This window comes from Hyaena hyaena, unplaced genomic scaffold (assembly GCF_003009895.1).
Source record: "Hyaena hyaena isolate Hyena2069 unplaced genomic scaffold, ASM300989v1 scaffold_795, whole genome shotgun sequence".
Taxonomy (NCBI): Eukaryota; Metazoa; Chordata; class Mammalia; order Carnivora; family Hyaenidae; genus Hyaena; species Hyaena hyaena.
The window spans coordinates 869,840-887,135 of record NW_024081425.1 but is presented as its reverse complement, the minus strand read 5'-3'; the positions used below and the strand labels follow the sequence as shown (position 1 = coordinate 887,135).

The following is a 17,296-nucleotide window of genomic DNA, read 5'->3' as shown; positions in this document are numbered from 1 at the left end:
GAAGGGATTAACTACAGAAAGGTGTATGTCGTCACTGTTAATGGCTCACTTAAGTTACGAAGTCATAAACTAAACAGGAGTCCAGTTATCAAGGTTGTTTTCCTGTAGAGACATGCTGCAGCTTGGGTAAACACAAGACATAGGCAAGGGAAGAGACTTGGGCTTACCCTGGGTTGGGGTTCTGTCAGGTAGGTAAAATAGAGCACATGTATGAAATTCTGCCTGAAATTTCAGGGGGAGGGGGTCACAGCACACATGGTAAATAACTCTTTGCAAGAGGATCTGAGATAATAATATAAGATAGCCTGAAGAAAGGAAATGAGATTTTGTAAATGCTATTCAGAATTTGATACTCATCTAATAAGTAACAGTTGAAGCTTTGCTAGGCAGAATAGAAGCTATCTTTCTCACCTACCTGTGCTAGCAGTAGTTTCTTGCTGGACTTTACCAATGAGACCCTACTCACCTCTATTCTCTTGTGTTAGAAGATATATGAGAATCTCTCAGGGGTGCAAGTGTAGTGGATTTCTTTATTTAAGTTTACAAAATACATGCTTATAGAAAATTAAAACATTATAGAAATATATAAAGCCAATCATGAAAGTTCTCCCACAATTTCACTCCCTCACAAAGCCACTGGCAACAATGTGGTATTACTTTCCCATTATTTTGTATAGCATTATCAAGTTATTCTACAAAAAAAATGCTTCCACAACTTTTTTTTTTTTTTTTACATAAAAGTTTGGACATCTTATCATTAGTCCAGAGAAGACATTCCTCACTCCTTATGAATAGAAACAAACTGCATGAAGGTACCATAACCTATTAAGTCAGCCCATTAACTGGTAGGACATCTGAGCTAGTTTTAATCATTAAAGAACAAAGGTGCAATAAACCTGATTGTGTACACTTGTCAAATTATTCCTATTAGGCAGTTTCTTAGTAATTTCATTTTTAACGAAGTGTTTAGTGAAATGGTTTGAGCATTTTCAATACACTCTGAACCCCCCCCAAAGGTTATAAAATTATACTCCCACCTACAGCATGCAAGATGGGATATATGTAGTTTAGAAATACTTTTCAAAATTATGGTGCGATTGTTTTTAATTTGAAAAAATTTAATTGTCCTTGTAACCATGTTTTCTAACTACAGAAAGTGACGGTGGACACATTTTCTTGACTGATGGGGACTCAGGATCCTAAGGGCAGGGTTTAGAGAACTCATTTACTGCAAGGCATAGGTATCAGAAACTTAAATAACACTTATCCAGAAAAGTCCAAAGACTATAGGTCTTGCCACAGCTTCAAATATCTCCACTGGGATCTCGTAACTTCCCAGGATCTGATACCTATCTTGGTATCCTACTGCTTCTGGAATACAATCAAACTGCAAACATGCACATTCTCCACCACCATAATCGGTGCTCAACTGCAGCAGACAGCCCTTTGCTCCTAGAACACATCAGAGTTTCCCACATCTGGTTTCATTCACTTTATGCCTTATGCTTTCCCTCTCTGCCATCTAAAGGCTCAGCTCAAATACCCCTGACTCTACGAAGCCTTCCACACGCTCTCTGGGAAAAGTTACTGGTTTTTCCCTCTGTGCTACTCCAGCTTTTTTGCCTGCCTCTCCCTTACCGCATTTCTGTAACATAAACTAGTCCTGGAGGCCAGATGCATCTTACTTGTCGATTTCCTGAACAAAATCCAGTGCAGAACTTTGCAGAATATGCACTCAAAAACTGTTTGTGGAATAAACATACATAAGTTATAGTAAGACTTCAAATCCTTTAATCCCAAATTAGTCACAGATACTAGTTCTTAAAGGACTAAAAAAACAAAAAACACACACACACACACACACACAAACAAAACTGCTCCCCTCAAAACATGTCCTTCTTATAGTAAGCAGTTTTGTAAGTTGGTAAAAAGGTGTCTTTTAATAAAACTGACAAAATATTCTATCTTTAGAATAGTTATGTTGACCGAACTTGCATATGCTTGATATCTGCATCTTCCTAGGATCTCAAATTACTTATTTTAGAAACAATAACATAGGGGGGCAGTTTATTGTAAAATATGAAGCAGGAATGATTTAAGCATGTGTGAGTTTCTGCTTTATATTCCTAGCCAGAGCACAAAATGACTGGATATCCTCATCAACACCAAGCTTTTTTTTTTTTTTTTTAAAGAGGGTGGGAGGCCACCATGAAGACAATGCACATTAAAATCTCTTTCTCTTGATAATTTCTGGCTTCCAGCTGACTGGATGAGTTTCTTCTGTCTGAAAATAGAAAATTAAATTAAACAAAATATTATTAGGGTTTTTTTAAAAATTAGTAACTCCCTAACAAAAACAAGGCATCTATTCTAAATTACATCATTTGGTGTTACACATTCAGCAGTTTTTTATCAATTTCAGAAATAGTTGGCAAATTTTTGATATTATCTGAATCTAATAAAGGACACTACAATCAGTTCATGGCTTTTCATCTCGAGTAAAACTGCAATTTATTCCGGTAATACTAAAGCTTATCATTTTAGAATTAATCTGCATAGCAATTTATTTCTTTGTGGTTATTCTTGATGCAAGATTCCCCCAGTGACTGTAGTAAGGATAATTCATCACTGGCATCAATCAAACCAATACAGAAATCTAAGAACAGACACTACTCAAGATGACAAAGACTTTAATACTATAAAGATTATTTTCACTTCTGATAATTTCAATAACTTTAAAATGAAAAAGCACTTGCTAAACTGGTATGGTTGATTTACTTTAAAATATATGTGACATAAAGAACTTACTGCTGTATCATCCTCTTTATACACTTTAATGGTTTTATCAGCTTCAGCTGTTAGTAACCGACTTTCGGACTGATCAAAAGCACAAGCAAATATTCCTGATTCACTATCCAAAGATCCAGGCTGCACAGCTGCATGAACTCTCTGGAAATTATAGCCAGTTCTCCAGTCCCAAAGATGCATAGTGCCATTGTCAGCTTAAAGGAAAAACAATCTAATTAAACCTGGTGTCCTTTTAACAATTCAGCTTTACAAACATTTAAGTGCCATTCATGGGTCAAGCACTGTGGCTATTAATAAAGATTAAACAGTTATAAAGATTGGTAAGACATAGGCACTCAAGCTTCTCTTAATACTGGTTTGCCTATTTTCATGTGTGCTTAATTCAGAATTTATTAGAGCTCAAAAAGCACCACAAAACAATTTCTAATTTCACAATACACAACCAAACTGTAGGTAATTCCCAGCATAAATATCTTAGATTTATCATGTGGGAACTCAAAGGTGGTTAAACTATGAAATATGCTACATGTATTATGAATATACATGAACACACATATGAACATCCAAATACACAGTAATTAGGCAAGTCCTGCTTTAATATTTAGGTGAGATGGCTTAGAAATTTTACAACTATTTACTCATTTACTCAAAAAAGAAATGACAGACTAGAGCACATTTATCACTAAAATCTTAGTTTACCTCCAGAAACAAGCACTCCATCAGAATTTACTGTCAATGTGTTAATAATAGCATTATGACCAGAAAGATTTTGAATAAAACTTCCATCAGGGAATTTCCACTGTTTTATGTTATCTGGAGAGCCAGATGCAAATGTATAACTGAAATAAGATTAAAAAGAATTAGTGACAAAGTAAACGAAGTCAAATAAAATGGTGAACTTGGAAAAGCTTGTTATGGCTGTATTCTATACATATGCACTTATGGATGGATCCATGTAGCGTAGCAAAGTATTACTGTCATACCAAGAGGCAAAAATATGAAGACATTTGTTCCAAGTCAAGTTAGATCTTGAAAATTATTTTAAGTGCATTTTAATTCCTAGATTAATGTTTTATTCTCATTTCCCCAATGCTCTACACTGAGCTAAAGCAACAAGGGTGCAAACCTCTAAATTCACCTTAAGGGCAAGGGGTTATGAAACTATTCTGGACAGGCAGCAAGAGAAGGAGAGAGAGGGGAAAACAGGAAGAAAGGAAAAGAAGGAAAGAAACAGAGAAAGAGCCAGATAAAGGAAGCTAGGGGAAAAAAGAAAGGAAGTGAGGAAGACAGAAAAAGTGAGGAGGGACGGAGGAAATAATGGATATGAAAAGATAGCAATGTGACCAGAAAAGGGTCAGGTGCTGTGATATAATAAACAAGCTGTGATATTATGCTCCACCTCTACGGATACCCCGATTATAAGGCACATGGTTCCTACTCTTCTTTTCTATGTATATCAACTTAAGAATTAAACTTTTCTATGTATATCTCAGTGACCAATAATATTTCTGTCAAAACAATAAATCCATGTTCTATTAGCCTCTATTTTGACATGCAGCTTTTAGCAATGATTTATTCATACTGTGTCATTTGACACTATCGTTTTTCACCATGTAGAAAACTTCCCTTATCACATATAGGTAATGAAGCAAAATACTCCATAGAGAAAATAAAAGAAATGCATGTTTGGGAGTGTCACAGGCCTGGAAATGACAGCTAAATGACTACCAAAGTAGTGCTAATGTTGGTATTCCCATACTTATACTAAAAATTGAGAAAAGAGAAGCTAATTAGGAAAATACACTTACTGTTTTGGATGTAAAACCACGGCCCTAACTGATTTTTTGTGATTTGTTAATGTGACTCTTGTTTTTCCAGCCACCAAATCCCATAATCGTATTGTAGTATCATGGCTTCCTGTAATAAAAACACACACATCCTCAAAATACGATCAGGAAAAGGAACTCAAAAATTAAACATCACAAAATATGAAGGAGTCTTCCATAGATCCATTAGACTAAATGAAAGTCATATCAACTCTCGACTAATTACAGTTCTAACTTTTAGGCTGGTTTTAAATTTAATTCTTAAAAAAGGCAGTAAATGCTTGAAGCACTCTCAACAGCTAAAACAAATGTGAAAAACAAAGCAAATACATAATGTTACTCCTCGTGGAGCGGAAGGAAAAAACTAACGATTTTTTAGTTAATAAAATACATCAAGTGAATGAATTATTTTCTAGTATTAAAAGATCTTTTTTTTTTAATTTATTTTTAGTTTTTGAGAGAGAGTGCATGTGCACAAGCAGCGGAAGGGTGGGGGGAGGGAGGGAGAGAGAGAAAGAGAGAGGAAAAATCTTAAGCAGACTCCATACTCAGCACGGAGCCAAACAAAGGGCTCAATCCCACAACCGTGAGATCATGCCCTAAGCCAAAATCAAGAGTCCAACGCTTTCCAACTGAACCACCCAGGCACCCCAAGTACAGATCTATTATTAATCTTACTGTAAGCAAAGCAAGACTCAAACCAACTCTAAAGGTTATTGGTCTCAGGGTATCTTGTCTTCTAACTTCATTTTCTTAGACCAGTAACTGTGATACTATGAAAACTATGTTAATTGTATCTAACAGAACCATTTTCTAGTCCAACATTACATGAAACTGAGGTGTGATATATTCTATGATATGTAAAAAGTTTGAGATAAAAACAATGAAAAGTTACCACAGTAAATTTCAAATGCACACACAATGTATCTACAATACAAAGCAAGCGAGAGTCATAGTGAACAGGAAAAGCATATGTATAATCATTATGCATTCTGACTGAATACACTGTAAACTTAAAATCTACCAATCATACCAGTAATAATTTGTGGTTCTGCAGCTTGACACCTCACTGTAGCAACTGCGTTTGTATGTCCAGATAACGTGTGCACACTGGCTTTAGTTCTCACATCCCAAATCTATAAAAACACAACAGACGTACTGTCAAGATAACGGGTATTCATATCTCAGGCAGGTAACTAGATCAATTCAAGGCTGGGAATTTACTAGGCAACTGTGCTTGAATATAATGAAAAATTGTTGAAAACAAAGATAATGGTCAATAAGCTGTCCGGGGAACGTAGACAGGAGGCAGATACAGGGGAAAAAAAACCCAAAAACTAAAAGATTAGGATACCCAAAGTGTAAGAATGGGTATAATGAGACTACTGAAGGAAACAGGTCATGAAAAATAGTTGTAGTGATGGGAAGGAGTGTGTGAGTGTCACATTTCAGAGGCAGGGCACTCCCAATAATAAACACGATGAGGCCACAGAACTGAAAACAAAGGTAGAAAAACATGCATGTCAAGAAACTGAGGGGCTAGCTACTGCTGGTCATGGCAATTATCTTTAATTCTCTTAACAAACAACATGTGACTCCACCACCAAACATGCATAGTGGAGGATGCAATACATTTACAAACAAACACAAAGTACTCTGTTTACCCGTGCGGTTGAATCTCGACTACAGGTTACCAGCACGTCAATTGTTGGGTGCAAATCCAAACCATACACGGCACTCAGATGTCCATGATAGTGCCTTATAACCTAAAAATAAAGCAGGAAAGTGAGAATTTCTATGTTTAGAAAGAAAAGCAGTGATTCATCATGTTTTGAATCTGTAACTCAAAGCTTACCTTGTTATATTCAAGATCCCAGCATTTGACTTGTTTGTCCTCTCCACAGGAGAAGAGGTAAGGGCTCCGTGTGCTTACTATCACACCACGCACTGTACTAATGTGCCCGGTTAATGACAGCTTTAACTTGCCACTAGCCAAGTCCCAGATCTGAAATCAAAGAATATTTAATTTTTCTTCTTTCGGATTATCCCAAAGCAAAAATTTTGAGAATCTTGATATTAAAATTAAGTCTTCAACAACAATCTCCCACCAATCTCCCTTGGTAAACAGGGAAAAAACATTTAAAAAGCACATTCAAACTGGGAAAGTATTTGCAGGAAGTTACAAAATCTTAGTATATGTAAAAGGGTATCATAGATACCGAAAGTACGAATGCCATATTAAATTAACCAAGGATGACAACAACTTAAAAACAAAACAAAACAAAGCCCTATGGAAACAAACTAAATGTACACCAATGGATGAGTGGATTTAAAAAAAATGTGGTGTGTACCTATATGTACACGCAAACACACACACACAATGAAGTGTCATTCAGCCATGAAAAAGAATAAAATCTTGCCATTTATGACAACCTGGATGAACCCTGAATGCATTATGCTAGTGAAATAAGTCAGAGAAAGATAGATACTGTGTGATTTCACTGACATATGAATTCTAAAAACAAACAAACATTAAAAAACAAATCTCAGAGATAAAGAGAACATATCAGTAGTTGCCAGAGGTGGGGTGGGGAATAGGCAAAATGGGTAAAGAGAATCAAAGAAAGGTACAAACTTCCAGCTATAAACCAGATAAATCATAGGGATATAATGTTCAGCAGAGTGACTATATTAATACTGTACTGCATATTTAAAAGTTTTTAAAAGAGAGATCTCAAAAATTCTCTCTAAAAGGAAAAAAAATTCTATAATTATATATGGTGACAGATGTTAACTAGATTTATTATAGTGTTCATTTCACAATGTACACAAATGCTGAATCATTATGTTGTATGCCAAAAACTAACATAATGTATATCAATTATACCTCAATAAAAAAATCTATATAAGTTGAAAAAAACCTAAAAGCGGCTTTATTAGGTATCACACAGTTCGACACCACTATAAATTTTTTATGTACAGTTTTTAAAAGATTAGATACCCATTCTGCTTAACATCTTAGTAATTTTAAAAATACACAATCAGTGTGCTTTCTGAAAAGGATCCTCTCATATACCGCAAGCATCAATTAGTCCATTTTGGAAAATTAGCTGTACTCTTGAGTGTCAACCTCCAAAACATTTAACCCATTAATTCCATTTCTGAGAATCTATAGTAACAAAGTAATTTAAAAGACAACAGAAAGCTTTAGGCTCAAGATTAATTACCTCATTACTTGTGATAGTGAAAATCAAGAAACTAAAAACTTTAATGTCTAATAATAGGAAGAGTACATGATACATCCTTTTTTCACAGAAACATGCCTCTGATAAAATATTAAGTGGAAAAACATCAGAGTATAAAATTACATATGAATCATGATTTTTTTTTAATGTTTTATTTATTTCTGAGACACACAGGGAGAGAGAGAGAGAGAGAGAGAGAGAGAGAGGCAGTGTGAGCATAGGAGGGTCAGAGAGAGAGGGAGACAAAGAATCTGAAATAGGCTCCAGGCTCTAAGCTGTCAGCACAGAGCCTGATGGTGGGGCTCAAACCTACGAACCATAAGATCATGACCTGAGCCGAAGTCGGCCACTTAACCGACTGAGCCACCCAGGCGCCCCAAGCATGACTTTTTAAAGATACACATTTATAAGGGCACCTGGGTGACTCAGGTTAAGGGTCTGGCTCTTGATTTCAGCTCAGGTCATGACCTCATGGTACAAGAGATAGAGACCTGCATTCGGCACTGCGCAGAAAGCACGGAGCTTGCTTGGGTTTCTCTCTCTCCCTCTTCTCTCTCTGCCCCTCCCCTGCTCTCATGCTCATGTGCACACACTCTCTCTCAAAATAAAATAAACATGATATGCATTTATACACACAAGAAAAGAGCTTAGAAATATAATGACACATGTGGAGAAATAAATACTAAACAGAAATTCATGTTCAAATTATCTAACAGTGTTAGGATTATATATGGGTCTGTGTTCTTTTATACTTTTATACTTTACTGTATTTTCCATATTTTTTATAGATAAGCATGTTTTAATTTTCTAACCAGAGGAGAAAAAAATCAAGGAATCAGTGGTAGGTAGTCATTACGTACTGTTTGGAAAAACTTGTTACTTAAATATCACTTCTCAAACGTATTTATTTAGAACAATGAACTGATAAATATAGTAACTTTTACTCCATACTTAGGTCTAAGAAATCATAGAAATACAACAGAAATTCCCACCTAAGAAAATAAAAGATTAAACTTATAGAGCAAATACAAAGTTCTATTTTTTGTCTTCCATCCTTATTACCTTTATAGTTCTGTCAGCAGATCCAGTAACAAACCACTGATTTCCAGGTTCTACAGCAATACAGCGAACCCAGCCAAGATGTCCACTGATCACCTGCAGAAAACAAAAGGTAGAATGGGCAGGCTCATTACACATAATTTAAACTTCATTAAATTTCAACTCAATGCACATAAATCAAGTTTGAATAGCCCATCTCGACATCTTCAAATAAGTTTTTTAAATTATTTGGCAAATTTTAAGTTATAAATTATCTTCAGTAAACGAATACAAAAACTGTGATACATCTCTACAATGAAATGGTACTCAGCAATAAAGAGGAATCTATTAATAGATGCAACAACTTGGATGACTCTCAAAGTCATTGAGCCGAGTGAAGGAAGTCAATCTCAAAAGGTGTATATCATATAATTCCATTTTGTAACAAAATTGAAAAGGCACAACTATATAGTATGGAAAACAAATGAATAGTTACCAGGAATAGGGAAGGGAAGGACTGTAAAATAATAGCACAGGAGTGTTTTTTGAATTGATGGAACTTCTATATACTGACTGGGGCAGTGATTACCCAAATTTATACTTCTATTAAAATTTATTAGGTCTGGGGGCACCTGGGTGGCTCAGTCGGTTAAGCGTCTGCCTTCGCCTCAGGTCATGATCTCATGGTTCGTGGGTTTGAGCCCAGCGTTGGGCTCTGTGCTGACAGCTAGCTCAGAGCCTGCAGCCTGCTTTGGATTCTGTGTCTCCCTCTCTCTCTGACCCTCCCCTGCTCATGCTGTCTCTCTCTCAAAAATAAAACATTAAAAAAAAATTTATTAGGTCTGTATACCAAAAGAAAAGCTATGTTAGTGTGAAATTAAAAAACGAAAATTTAGCACATATACTAAACTATGTGCAGCTACGGTTTTCCTACCATACACACTTCACTTCAGATCTGGTACATTGTCAATCGTCCTAATTTACTATAACTGAAAAGATCATTGGAGGGCCAAAGAAACATTGTCCTATGTTGTTCTTCCTCCTAGCCTTGATAGGAAACACCTCAAACATGTAGAAAATTTATTTCATCTGTTCTCTACACTTAATAGCTTTCGGTCAACATTTTATACTGTATTTTATAGGAAATACATAGATGGCTTTTACTTAAAGTTGTTTTCCTAGGACCTGTCCTTCAAGATTGTGCCTAACCCTTCCCTTGTCTGGTCTCAGATCACTTCACCAGTGCTCATATTCACCCTTTTCCTCCTTATTTTACTCCTTCAGCTCTTATAACTGGAAAGCAATCATCGTTCCTGTAATGGCGTGATATACAGATTCACTCACCCTGTACAGTTTCCATGGTGGGTGCCACTGGGGTTTGGGCATTGTAGGGGCTTTTTTAGCCATCAGTGCAGAGTTCTTGGCATTGCCAGCCTCCATAACAGCCTAGATATGGAACAGATTACATTACTGTTAAAGACACCTTAACGTTTCATGTTAAATAAAAAAATAAAAAAATTTTAGGGGCGCCCAGTTGGCTCAGTCAGTTAAGCCTCTGCTTCGGCTCAGGTTGTGATCTTGCAGTTCATGGGTTTGAGCCCTGCATCAGGCTATGTGCTGGCAGTTAGCTCAGAGCCTAGAGCCTGCTTCAGATTCTGTGACTCCCTCTCTCTCTCTGACCCTCCCCTGCTCATGCTCTCTCTCTTTCTCTCTCTCAGAAATAAATAAAACATTAAAAAAAATTTTTTTAAATAAAAAATTTCAAAAGGGAATTTAAGTCTTTTTCCCCCTTAAATGAAGAGGAAAAGACAACTAAAATGTTTGCATAACTAGAAAATATCTGAATATCTAAGACTTCTAATCAGAATATTTTCTATATGTTCATTTTAATTTTAAAAATCAATTAAAGGGGCGCCTGGGTGGCTCAGTCAGTTGAGTACTCAATTTCGACTCAGGTCATGATCTCAGGGCTCGTGGGTTCGAGCCCTCCAAGTCCAGCTCTGTGCTGACAGCTCACAGCCTGGGGCCTGCTTCAGATTTTGTGTTTGTCTCTTTCTGCCCTTCCCCCACTTGTGCTCTTTCTCTGTCTCTCTCAAAAATAAACAGTAAAAAAATTTTTTTAATCAACTAAAAAATCTCAGAGGCAGAACATTACAGTTAAGAGCACATATCACTAAGCATGGGTTCATAGACCCAGCTCTGCCCATTTCTAGCTGATTGACTTTGGGTAAAAATTACATAACCTCTATGCCTGCTCTGTAAAATGGAAATAACAATGTTTACCCCATACAGTTACTATGAAAATATTACTACTACTCTATAAATGCTCTATGTAAGCTCCTAGCATTATTTTGAGTGATTGCAAGTGGATTAATGTCATTGCCTTTCATTGTCGCATTTTAACATTACTGATTTAATATTGCAAAGGAGAAACTACCATCCGATATTTAATTAACATTTTAAAAGGTATTCTAGCTGATGTACCATCCATGTTTCCAAAAAATACTTAAGCCCATAAAGTTCTGCCTTCAAAAAGCTTACATTACTTCCTCCTAAGGAGGCAGAAAGCCTGGGCAGAGATCTGTGAATGGAGGCAAAAGAGTAAATGTGGTGGGAAGACCACAAATTAATTCATTTCACAAAGCCAAATAACTGCATAATAAAGTAAGGAACTGAAGCCTGCAGTTACTAAAGTGACAGCATAAGAAAATAAACGAGGTATTTTCAGTTATTCTTTTTATAACTACTTTCATCAATAGTAACATTAGCTACCATTTACTTACAAATAAACTTATATATTTCTAAGTGCTCATTTATAAGACACAAGTTCTATAACCTGTGAATATTACATTACTAACAGCACCCAAACTGTGTAAGCCAACTTGGAGTTTAACAGAAAAGAGATTTTCGTATTTAACACATACTAACAAGTTTCAGAATAGTATTCCTTGTACTTTTAATAGTGGACAATAAAGGGAAACATCATGTTATCTACATCAAAATGAGCATAAGGTACAATGTGCAATCAACAGAGAATGATAGAATTTTAAATTTTAAAACATATGTCAATTCACTAAGCAACTTAAATTTTAGGGCCATGAAATACTAACAACTAGCTCAGTCACTATTTACTTTAATAATTCCAAGGAAAATTTTCATGTTAGCATCTGACCGAAGACTCTTGCAATAAAGAAAAATAAGGCAACAAGTTCCCAAAATTAGAAACCTGCAGCAACACTTGACACAGAGAAACTTACTGAAGTCATCCCTGCAGTCTGTGAACGGTCAGCTGCCCCAGGATGTCGGTATTCACCTCCTGCAGGTGCATTACGATTTGAATCAACCCTGAAGCAGAAGAAATACCAATACCTCATTCTAAGCAATCAATTGTCATGTCATGTACTCTGCAGAACCAACTCTCTAAATTTTATAAGTAATGATGAAGGAAAATGTCACATAATACATAATTATAAAGAAATCTTAAAATGAAAAAAAATGTAAACAATGAATTATGCTTTCAAAATCTCTGTAATTAAAAGCATGATGCTTCATACCTGGTCTGTGAAGAAGGTAAAGCCACAGCTAGGGACTGAGCAGCTGATTCACTTGGCATTCTTTGGATCTTAGTATCTGCTGTCAAAGCAACCCCTGTTTAAGGAAAAAAGTCAGGTCTTTTCAGTAGCTATCTTTGGTTTCATTTACATAGGTTTAAATTAAAACATTGGTAGAAAACATGTGATTATCTCCAGGTGGTGACATTACAAAACTTTCTATTATGTTTTGTGTGTCTTTTATACCAAACTTTTTAATAATATAACTTGAAATCACATAACTCAAATTCGATTTAATCACAGGCAGCCTGGTATAAACACACCCAAGATAGTAAAGACAATTTCTATCATCTTGGGATATTACCTTCAGATATAAAAATCAAGCAGTCCCCAAATACTAACAGGATATTTCCAAGAGTAAATGTAAATTACTAAACAAGAGTACCAATTTGCCTGGGCTTTCAATATGGTAAATCCTGTCTTCTAAAAGTACTAGAACCTAGATAGATAACACTAAGCTTTTTGTCCTCCACCCCATTATACCAGCCAGTCCATCGGTGTGCCAATTTTCTACACACAGAGACAACTAACAGACACTTCTATCACACCTGCTTCTACACTAACACTTCAATCACTTTTGTAAGTTTAGTGATAGTAACATGTCTGTTTAAATCTCCACATAAGCGTGTTTTAGCCTGGGGCAGTCTTACTGTCGTAGGATTCCTAACAGTGTCTGAATACATTTAGGTGCTTAAAAATGTTTGCTCAATGAATGCACCTTATACTGAGTATTAGTTAACTATCATCTAAAAGCTATGCCTGGATGCCTACCTACTAAGTTTATCTTATATTTTATAGACAATAGGAATCATATTATTGGTTCATGCAAGGAAATGCCCACCAGACATTTTTAACACACAATAGCTCACTTACCAGGTCCTGGTGGATATGGATGTGTACCTGTCACCAAATATTCAACTTCTTGTCCTTAAAAAAAGGAGAATAATCATGATCATCGGCAAATTTATCATATACACAAGTATCATCTCTTTTAGTAAGTGTTATATTATCAACTGAATTTCTGAAATTCTCCAAAACTAAATCCAAACATCAGAAGTAAGATAAATTGACCATTTTTGTTTTGGCTTCTAAAGACCATGTATACAGCTATTTCCTTGGCCATTTGCTAATATCATGTCAAGAAAGCTTGCATAATTCTAATGGTGTGTAGAGAGGTCATCCTATCAAGTAAAAATCCACTTCGGTTTTTCTTCCAAGCAAATGATTTCTCTGTGGAATCTTAAGATTATTTTTATGCACTAGAATGTCTGTGCTTAATATCATCTTTCCAAATTATAGCCAAAACAAGATAGATGGTCTCCCCGTGGGTTAGAAATTTTTCCTTTAGTTTCCACTGTGACCTTCTCTATATCCTAATAATTTCTACGAATATGATTCTACCACTTTTTTATTTCCTATTGAGAAAAAGCCCACCAACCAATAATCTCAACTCACTATTCCCATGAGGAAATCAAGACTTCCATTAGAATACTGGTACAGTAGTTCAATAGGCTATGGTTCTAATCAGTCCTTCCAGAACAGGCACAAGAACATTTCATTTTTCTGTTTTTATAAATTCTCACATTTCTGATAACGCCATATTCACCTTGATTGGCAGGATACTGTTTATGACCATATGAATCCGATGCGTTCTGAGAACATTTCTCTTTAAAATTTTCTTTCGAAGTAGGCATATGTAACACAGGACCATACTCATTACGCAGCTTGATTGCCATTTTCCGTTTGTGACTATTTAAAAATTGTGAACATAAGAATGTATCCTGAGTACTTTAAAAATATCAACCAAAGTAAATATATTCATAGATAGCCAAGAAACACAAGTACTTAAATAGCTTAGGTTTGCCTAATCATGTAGAAAAAATTTTCTATTAAGGTTTTAAAGTTAAAAAGTATTTTAAAAAGCTCAAAACTTCCAAGTGCATTTCCACACTTTTGTTCACAATCCACCACATAGCATCCATTAAGTTTAAGCAACATTTTAGGTTGTTAACCAATAAATACAAAACCTTTCATGGTAAGTTATCAAGGGTCTGGTTTAAAAATACATAGAAACTAATATCCTTTTAAAAACCTCAACGTCAATATATTTTCCTTCAAATGTGTAAATATAAAAATAGAGTAAAGGCATCTATCATAACCTTTACTGGATGTATCTGAAAAGATTAATTAGAACTAATTGAAGCATTTAATTAGTTCAGTATTTTTTAAAGAAATGCACTTATATAAATATTTAAGAATAGCTCACTTTATAAACTAAATATAAATGCTTGTTTTAGGAATTAAGTAGATTTTAAAAGAAGGGTAAAGGACAAAGAAGGAACACTGCACATAATGCAATCCCAGACTGGAGCTGGAGATGTAGAACCAAAAATATGCCACCACTCAAAAATCTTCATCATACTAACGAGAAAAGATGGGAGTAGAGGTACTGGCCAGGTACAATTTCAGCTCAGCAAGGCTCTGAGAGCAGCGGGAAGCTGAAAGCACATACAAAGTTGATTGATTATAAGATATAATACCTAAAAGGGACTCTCCTAATTACTGGGTATTTATAAATGCAATTAATTAATGGGATTTTTACTGTAAAAGACAAGGCCAAAAAAAAAGTTTCATCAGCTTAAATCATGCCCAAACACCATTCATTCATTACTGAATAGATATCCTATGAGTGTTAGTATCACTCACTAATCTTTAAAGGTTCCCCTCTCCCTGCTCTCTTCCCCCAGTGATTAAGTAGTTTAAATATTCTATCAACTGAAAAGGAACAATACCTACCTCTCTTCATCCAAAGGCACAGGTTTTCCATTATCAGCTACAAACATGTCGTGGGTTCTCTTCAATGACCTGAACACGAGTGTGTGCACAGAATGTTTCTGTACCTCCTAGAAAGAAAGATTATAATCACATATCCATCTGCAAATTACTCATATCATAACCTAAATTAAGGTCAAATTAGTTATACACTTTACATGTTTCAATTATATTAACTGCTTTCTGCCACTCACCACAGCTATCTGTAGCAAGCTATAGGAGTCAAGTTCAGAAGAAGAGGAAGCTCCTCACTGGCCGGAGACCCAGCCATACCAACTAGTGATGCCTGAGCTTGGTCATTTATTCAATAAGTTTCTACTGAGCTCCGACCATGTGTCTGGCAGAAGCTAACAAAAGAATGATGAAAACGGCACTCATGGTCCAGGTGCTCAGGAGAAAACATAAAAATACGCAACACAGTTTGGTAAGTGCTATGAAGGAAACAAGTAAGAAGACAAGACGAGAAAGAACTTGGGAGAGTTATGAAAAGTCTCTGAGGTGTCAATTCAGTAGAAAGTTAGTCCTGTACAGAACAGAGTTATGAACAATCCAGCAAAGAGAAAATGCCATGTACCCAGAAATTCAGTAACTGCAATGATGCCAGGAGCTGCAAGAGTTGCGTATGTTCAGCAGGAAGGTGTACTGTGATGCCGAGATGAGGTTCCAAGGGCAGACAGACAAGGTCCAGATCATGTTACGGGTTTTTTGAAGATCATTGCAACAGTCTGCATTTTTGCTCCAGTAACATCGGGCCAGTCAAGGATGTTAAGCAGAAAAAGCATGATCAACTTACGTTTTAAACAGATCAATTTACGGAGGGAGGAGGGTGTAACAAAAACGGAAGCAAGGAAACCAGCAAAGAGCTAATGCATTTTGTCCAGATGAAAGATAGTGTTGGTGTGAATTAAAGTGAAGGCAGTGCATACGGACAAGAGTCTAGAAATATTTCTGAGGGAAGACGGGCAAGGCTGTCTAACAGAAAGGTTGTTCAAGCCAGGGAAAGATGCAAAACTTCAAAATGGCAGATTTTGCGGGGGAAGAGCTGATGGAAGTCACTAGGTGAACACCAGAGACAACTGCCATTCTTTTAGGACTCTATTCTGCAGATGGGGAATACCAGAGGTCCAGAAGCACCGCCTCCGGGGACACTGCGGAGCTCAAAGGCTCAAGAGTAAAAGAACTTAGGAATTCTCTCCGGCTTCAAACCTGGGGGTAACCTCCAACTAATGCTCCCATCCGGCTACCTTCTATCCCTCAAAACCTTAAGAGACTACCCGGCCTCAGCCAGAGAGCCTCCTTTCGCAGCCTCTACCCTCTCCAAACTCCAAACACCCTCGGTCCCCCACGCCTGCCGCCGAAGAAAAACAGTCCAGAAACGAAAGACCCCTCAGCGCCCAAGTGCCACTTTACCTCGACCATGATGCCGCTATGTAACTCGCCGATCCAGCGGACAAGAAACGCTAGCCTGCAACACAGAAACCGCCGCCACAACTATGCACTCCCTTCCGGAATCGGGCGCTCTGGCGCCGGATCTGACGTAGTCCGCGCACGCGTGCTAGCGCCCGCCGGCCTTGTGGGATCGAGGGGCGGGTCTTTGTCTTCGGGGACGTGGTCTCGGGCCTGACGGGGAGGGCGTCAGTACCGCGTAAGGGTCTCGCTCCGTTCCTGGAAGAAAGGTTGAAATAAAGTTTTCTTCCTTATTCTCCGACTTAAATATTTTGGTTTAGGGGTGTGGTTGTTTGCACTGTATTTCCCGGATGTTTAATCCTTTTTATCAGCGAATCTAAGTAATCCGTCCTAGGGAGGATCTGGAGAGAGCAGATCACGGTCCCCGCTAAAACTTCGGGGGTCGCTTGCGCAATTTATGTCACCTGCTTCTGCTACTTGGCTAAGCTTGTCTGGAAGCAGTTAGACGCCTTTGCAGACTTAACTCCGA

The 17,296-nt window shown here is 36.8% G+C and overlaps 1 protein-coding gene across 2 annotated transcripts; it reads right to left on the bottom strand.

Annotated features, from left to right (window-relative positions):
• Window positions 1–510: 510 nt before the first annotated feature.
• On the bottom strand, window positions 511–16,873 carry PLRG1 (pleiotropic regulator 1). Of its 2 annotated transcripts, none has more exons than XM_039219141.1 (15): window positions 16,771–16,873; window positions 15,325–15,431; window positions 14,135–14,277; window positions 13,402–13,455; window positions 12,472–12,565; window positions 12,175–12,262; window positions 10,262–10,363; window positions 8,942–9,034; window positions 6,490–6,639; window positions 6,299–6,400; window positions 5,668–5,770; window positions 4,617–4,725; window positions 3,508–3,647; window positions 2,809–3,002; window positions 511–2,284 (listed from the first exon to the last, which is right to left on the bottom strand). In XM_039219141.1, the coding sequence occupies exons 1-15, from the start codon at window positions 16,777–16,779 to the stop codon at window positions 2,225–2,227; spliced, it is 1,548 nt and encodes a 515-aa protein (XP_039075072.1). In that variant the 5' UTR covers window positions 16,780–16,873; the 3' UTR covers window positions 511–2,224. The 2 variants fall into 2 exon arrangements, with proteins under 2 accessions (XP_039075072.1, XP_039075073.1); XM_039219142.1 differs by lacking the exon at window positions 16,771–16,873 and adding an exon at window positions 14,955–15,026 and having other exon boundaries at window positions 15,325–15,408.
• Between the last annotated feature and the right edge of the window lie 423 nt (window positions 16,874–17,296).

Coding starts and splice junctions, on each gene's coding strand:
- PLRG1 (XM_039219141.1), bottom strand. Junction 14,278..15,324: donor GTGCCTTTGGATGAAGAGAG/GTAGGTATTGTT, acceptor ATTTTTAAATAG/TCACAAACGGAAAATGGCAA. Junction 13,456..14,134: donor ACAGTATCCTGCCAATCAAG/GTGAATATGGCG, acceptor CCTTTTTTTAAG/GACAAGAAGTTGAATATTTG.